Below are 6,936 nucleotides of genomic sequence, written 5' to 3'. Positions count from 1 at the left end.
TGTGTGTATGTGTGTGTGTGTGTGTGTGTGTGTGTGTGTGTGTGTGAGAGTGTGTGTGTGTCCTGTGTGTGTGTCTGTGTGTGTGAGTATGTGTGTGAGAATGAGTGTGTTTGTGTGAGGATGCGCGCGCGTGCCCGCGTGTGTATGTGTATGCGTTTGTGATCGATGGTAGATAGATAGCGCGATCGAAAATGGACACCAAATCAGTCAAGAAAAAGAGAAGCGTGAAAGAGAAAGCGGTTTTGGGGATGTGAGGCGTACCAAAAACACCTTTATACTGATTGAATTGCAACAATTTAAGGGTTAGAAAATATGTTTGTCGTTAGTGTACATTGTGCGAGTTAATGAAATTGTGCGTTCATGCAAAGACACAAGCCGTGCGCAAGCTAAAATTAATAAATGCTATAGACAGTGACGCATGCACATGCAGTGGATACAGATAAAACAGCCCAATCCAACCGAGAGAGGTTTTACGCTGTCGGTGTGGTAGTGCTATGATATCTAGTGGTATGTGGATAGCTCAGTTTTGCAGCGACACACGAGGAGTGCTTTTTGCCCACCCACCGCACGTGCAATGCCTCCCTGTGACCTCTTGTAAGATGTCGCTGTTGCTGCTGCTGTTGTTGTTGCAAACTTCGATCTTGTGTATGACCCAGCACCATCACCACTCCCGGCAGCATCACCAGCAACAGCAGTTGGGGTAGAGCTGGTGCGGTTGTTGCTGTGGTTGTTGTTGTTGTTAGACGGAGTTGTACCAACACCAGAAGCGTTAGTACTACGTCCTAAAGGACTTCTGGGAGACTGCTTTTTGTTAGAGCCAATGGTATGAGAAGCGAAAGCAAAAGAGGAGGACATTTTGGGGGCTGTGGCAGTTACTTCAAAGCGTTTATCGTCGTTAGATGCGGAGAACAAGGAAGAAGTTCTGCTCAATGGGAAGGACAGAGTTTCGGGGCGAGTTCGAGACAAGGTAAGGGCGGAGAGTGCGGGTTGATTCGGATATTGATTGATAGAACTTCGACTGGTGGTGGAGGAAGTGTCGGGTGATTGGTCCGACGATTTAGGGGAGGAGCTAGTGGGACGTAAAATTGACGGTGAGGGCGGTACGTCTGCGAAGGACACGTGAGCTTTCTTGCGTGGAGACATGAGCGAAGAGGAGAGAGAGCGTCGAGGGGAGGAGCTTTCTGAGCGAGGGGAGGGGCGGGAAGGGGAGGAGCTTTCTGAGCGAGGGGAGGGGCGGGAAGGAGAGGAGTAACCTTCAGCGCGAGGGGAGGGTAGCAAAGAAGGGGCGTTACCCCCACCCAGCTTATCAGGAGAGCTGGAAGCAAAGCGCCGACGGGGGGAGGGCGACTGAGAGGTGGGGGAATTTTGCAAGGTTTCATCCGAATCCGTCCTTGAACTTCTACGGGGCGTGGAGGTCACGGTGGGAGGATCAAGTTCAAGATCAGCCCAGGGATCACGTCCGGGGCTCTGAGGAAGTCTGGGATTGTGCACAACCAGGGTCCCTGTGGCAATTACCTTTTCTCGTGGTGTCGAGGTGGCATTGGCGCCGCTGAAATGAGCGCTCTCGCTGGACCTCGCGTCCATCGTCTGCCCAGGCCGGCCGGAGTACAGGTTGGACTCTGACGAACTCTTTAAGCCGCCCGTGACCCCGTGTTGGAATGGTAGCGAGGACAAAATGGCGCCGCTTGCCACGGTGGCGGAAGAAGCAGCTCCTCGAGGAGAGAAAGATATCTGAGGCGACGCGGCGTCCATGTCGTCCGATCTGAAAGATGTCATGCTCTCCGACTGCTGGCTCGCTGACTGGTCGGAACCCAGTGGCATTCGTATCAGTTCCGTAGGGCGACCACCCGCTGGCGGCTGTTTTGACAGACGTTCGCTGGACGCTCGTAGTTTTTCTGCCACTGATGCGATGGAGGAGGAGGGGCTTGGGTGGAACTGGAGAGTGTAGGAAGAGGAGACGTTCGCTGCGCTGTCCAGCCCACTGTCAAAACTGGTTGTCTCGAGAGATCTAGAAGACGTTGGAGCGTCAAACGATTGGGAGACTGAAGGCCCCTTTTCAGTGGTCTGCGATGTTGATTTGAAGGGACTACCGTAGCGGGTCACAGTATTCTGGCTGTCTACAGACCTCGCCGAGGAAGGTGGCGTCGTGTAACTCCTGGCAGAGTGGGGCGGAGATTCCGTACGGTCAAAATCTCTAGAGCTTTGTTTGGTACTATCATAACTCTGAGACACAGAGGGAGAGCTTATTGTCTGGTAGTTTTTGGTCAGATCTGAACCCGGGACCCCCTGGCTCCACATGGGCTTTGGAATTTTATCCGGTTTCTTCAACAATGGCGAAGGTAGGGTCTTAGAGGTCGGGGCGTCGCTCAGAGACGTTATTCGTGACTTCACAGTTTTAGGCGGGTCCTCCACCCCACGACGTTCTCTCGCAGACGAGACCGGCGCCTCGTCAAAGGATCTCGGCGACTGAGACTCGTAGCGAGGCATCGTCTCATAGAACAAGGGGCTGGTGGCGGGGAGAGGGGACGCCGCTCTCTGCTGGAGCTGGGTGGCCGAGAAGAAGTCGCTGTAGGCCGACTCGGGCAGATAATGTTTGCGGAACACGCTGGGACTGAGCTGAGCGCTGTCCAGAGACAACTGTCGGCTCTTCTCCTGTATCTCGTTCACGCGGGTTTGATATCCCTTGATCTGAGCCGCCAAGTTCTAAAATCCCGAGTCGAGGACGAACAACGAAGAGTTGAGAGCCCCGTCGGTACGACATGCAGTGAATGAAAAATAAGGGAGGAAAAAAAAATTGCATGCAACAGATTAGACCAGACATAAGCATTCTTCCCATGGACCAACGATGCAAGTGGCAAGATCAGGTGATTTACATTGACTGGCAGATGAGCGAGTTATGAAATGCATCGAGGCCAGAGGTTTTCCTAAATAACTAACTTTGAATTTCCTTATAAATCCTTTCCCTTTTACGTTTAGTTTTTGTCTTGTTCATCTCGGGTGTACATGGTATCACCCAAAAGATGGGTTCAATTGTTTTCTCTCCCCCCCCCCCCCCCACCTTCGTTGACATGACCGACATATCAGGACGCAAAGACGCTTTGCTCATATGAGTACGAGCAAACTGTCATCGATGTATTGTTCAGCCATTCAGTTCTGGTGTCGCGACATAAAGAAAACCCCTGGCCTCGAGGCACTTCAGCAATGGCAGGTGAGAGCATCATGCATTGTAAGACCTCAATGTAAGACCCATGAACCGTTGTGGCATGCTGATGTGCAATGATGAAAGGGCTTAATTCATAACCCATCAGGTGGAGAGCGCTGATGACGGGACTGGGTGTAAACTGGAATGTCCTATTCATACAAAGTAATGATTAACTTTAGGTAACTCATCTTCCTTTGCCAAAGTCCACCCCACCAAAAAAAGACTGATTTTAACAATGAATTAAGTCCCGTTAGGTCATCAGTGCATCCATACGCAAAGGGTTACGAATTAAGCCCAAAGACATATAAACTAATCATAAGAGGATCTATCTTGACTTTGCCAAGAAGGGTTTTTACCCTAGCAATTTCAGTTGAGATGTTGGTTGTTTTTTTAAAGCACAATTACATGTTTAACGACCCCGCCAAAAACAAGATCCCCTGTTCTCTCCAGCACATGCTGATAGATTAGATTGAAGGAAGAAAATCTGAGACTGTGGGATAAATGCAAAAAAAACATGCTTTTATAGATAGTTAAGAATGAAAGGGAGAACAGAGAGAGGGAAGAAAGAGAGAAAGGGGGAGAGAAAGCGCGCGCGCGCAAGAGAGAGAGAGAGAGAGAGAGAGAGAGAGAGAGAGAGAGAGAGAGAGAGAGAGAGGGGGGGAGGTGGAGGAGAGTGCGATAAATACGGAACCCTCCTTGACAAAATCTTAATAGATCACTTATGGAATTCTTCCGAACCTGCGAATGTACAACAAATAAAGCATGCGTTTTTTCGAACGATGAAAAGTAAGTGTCTGAAAAGTTATGGTGAACAAAAACAATGACAGCATGATTGGTCTGTTAGCGTATGAGGGGATGTGTGAAAAGAGAATGAACAATGAATAATGCGACCAAAACAGCCTAAAATGAGATAGTGAAACTTCTTTCAAAACAAATAATAGTGTACTGCAAAACAGACAAAAATAAACTGAAAGATTAAGAAGACATCGTCAAGTTAATCCATAGCCAATGCAGAGTGGTATTCCAAAATCCAGATGCATTCATCTGATTGTGTGTCTGGCACAGGTTAGGATATAGGTAATACATTATGGAAAAGAACAGTAACTCCCATTCCAAGACGGATTGCCCAAAGAAACGTCAATAATAAGACCAATATAGGTGGCTTAGAGGGAATACGTTTTTCTGTTAAAAATGATTGTTTAAAGTTACTTTAAACAAGTAGGAGTCAGAAGTGTTATTTTCAAATCAAGGTATTCATTTTCCAAAGTTCCAAAAGAAATAACAAGAATAAAAAATAAGGCAAACATTTCTTCTAGAAAATTAAAAAAAAACAAAAATCTAAAGAACAAAATAAAAAGCGGCCACTACGCTGACAATGGACTCCGCCCCGTGAGGCAGAGGGAAAACGGGACCTCTGAGCAAGGGGAAACAACCCCATCTAGAGGAACAGCATGGCAAACCACTGAGTATAATGTACCCTAAACTCCGCAGACGAGAGGTCTGACGTGTTACGGGCTGGCGGGTTAGCGTGACGTAAGCTCGCTGGGCACTGGCGGTTTTCTAATCTTCTAGACTAGGCTACAACTAGATCAATAAGGTTTAAGATTCACTAAATTTCTAAATGATGCATCGTTTTTTTGGGTTTTTTTTCAGCAATCGGATCTAGAGCTATGACTTCAAGAAAGGATTCAGCATTTCTGGCATCTAAAGGCTCCAAATAGTACTGAACTACAGTGGGGAATATAATATGAGGAAACACGAAGATATAAGGGAGTATATTCCAGAAGCTTGACAAGGAGTATACGGAAAACACAACTACTGAAAAATCGATTTCTTTCACGTCTCCATAAACATTCTTAACATCTTCTACAAAATGGTCAATTGCCTTAGCTCGAATCCTTCTAACAAATATAAAAAAACAAGTAATTAATATATAGAAATCGGATACAAACGTGCTTTACTGCCTAAACAAAACAAACAAAAAGTTTGCATTATCAGGAAAAACCTGATGAATCTGATGTGTTTGCTCAACGCGTTCACACCTCAACTGAATGCTGAGTATTCAAACCATTTGACTGTAACTTCTGATGGAATGGTCAGTATTCCTATTTCTCTTTAAAAAGAAATGTCCAGTTACTTAAACAGCCCTCCGCACTAGGCAACTGTTTGCAAAATGTTACTCCTTACTTGCTGCTTGTTGTCAGCAGTTACTGTCCTACATATTATCAAGGAGATATATAGAGTCATAAAGATTTTAAGTCTCCATTATCTGTTAGTGGGGTATGAATAAGAGCACACAAAGTAAAAACGAAATGTTGATCTATAAAAAAAAAAGAGTATAATACTGGCAAACTCTGCCTTTTCTAACGCATACGAGAGAAAGACAATTTCTAATACAAAGCACAATTATGTACACCCTGTCCTGTTTTCGATTATAAAGTTTTAAAAACATTTTTGAACCTCATTTCTGATTTTGCTTTGATGCAATACTGCTTCATAATCTTCTTAATCAAATATCGAGCCACAAAGAACTTGGAAGAAAAAGTCCAGAGTACAAGGAAAATTAAACAAAGAAACAGGGTTGCTCGTTTTGATAGCGGCCGGCAGCATTTTGTAAATGAACCTGAAGTGTATAAAAGTCTATGCTTTACAGCACAAAAACATCTTAAGTATTATCACACTAGCATTTGGCTGTCCTTTAAAAATAATTGTAGACGCCTTGGAGATAAAAATAGTATAATAATAATAATAAAATTATAGTAAAAGTTGAACGTATGCAAGAAACAGTTTGGCAGCCAATTTTATCTGCTGTAACAATGCCGTGGGTACATAAACTCCTTATTCTTCCTGACAAGACACATTAGGATAATTTAACAGCCGTTTTTTATAGGCGCTAAGTGACTTAAAATTTTGAATTACATGTGAAACCTATAAAGTATTTTGATTTGGTTTCGTCACTAAAGTATTTATAATCACTGACTGAAGTCATGCTCGTAAAGGGGGTGGGGGAGGGGGAGGGGGGGGTATATATCAGCCAACACCTCAAAGTAAAATGTCGGACACAAACGGTACAGTAAGAAAGTACGAACTATCTGGACCCTTCATTCGCCTTCTTTCAATGTTGCAATGGAAACAACTACTTAAAATTGATACGAGAAGAAAGGATAAAGGGAAGGACTATACATTTGTAGTTGAAAAGTAAAAAGAAGTGTGGGTAAAAAGCACGAATAAAACAGTTCTGTAAACGTTTGAATGTCTGGAGGAAGACTATTTGAAAAACAAAAGAGTTTGAATGAAACAAGGGAAACGTAGAAACGAATGAAGCTACATTGGCCTATGTATGCAGGATATGATCTACCAAGCAGAGCATCATAAAATGCAGAGATGTATATATATCATAAATGGTAAATACATGTATATCCAAATATTAAATTATTAATTTGTTCTGCAAGATACATATCGAACAACAATTTTGGAATACAATATCTTGTTGTTGTGTATATTTATACTACAAAAGCATGCTCCTCGTAATGCCAGGATAAAAACACAAACAAGAACACTATTATAATATATGATATGCAAAAAGGTAACAACATCAATTCTTACCAAAGCACACACACACATATTATGTACACAATATACACCCAGAACGCAAGAGAATTGCGGCAGAGAGAAAGCACCAAGTACATGTAAAAGTAATACGATTTTCAACAGCCAGTCTAGTAGTAGAGCTC

At 44.0% G+C, this 6,936-nt stretch overlaps 1 protein-coding gene across 1 annotated transcript in view; it reads right to left on the bottom strand.

Moving 5' to 3' along the window:
• LOC101864208 (nesprin-1) overlaps positions 1-6,936 on the bottom strand; it is a gene marked incomplete in the record, with an annotated part of 244,542 nt that overhangs the window by 68,284 nt on the left and 169,322 nt on the right. The window contains 1 exon segment of the mRNA XM_005093370.3: positions 1,516-2,703. Within this exon segment, the coding sequence (XP_005093427.3) occupies positions 1,516-2,703 (1,188 nt within the window).

The sequence above is a fragment of the Aplysia californica genome, unplaced genomic scaffold (genome assembly GCF_000002075.1).
Source record: "Aplysia californica isolate F4 #8 unplaced genomic scaffold, AplCal3.0 scaffold00062, whole genome shotgun sequence".
NCBI lineage: Eukaryota > Metazoa > Mollusca > Gastropoda > Aplysiida > Aplysiidae > Aplysia > Aplysia californica.
The sequence above is the reverse complement of the archived record's forward strand: the minus strand, read 5'-3'. Positions and strand labels throughout refer to the sequence as shown.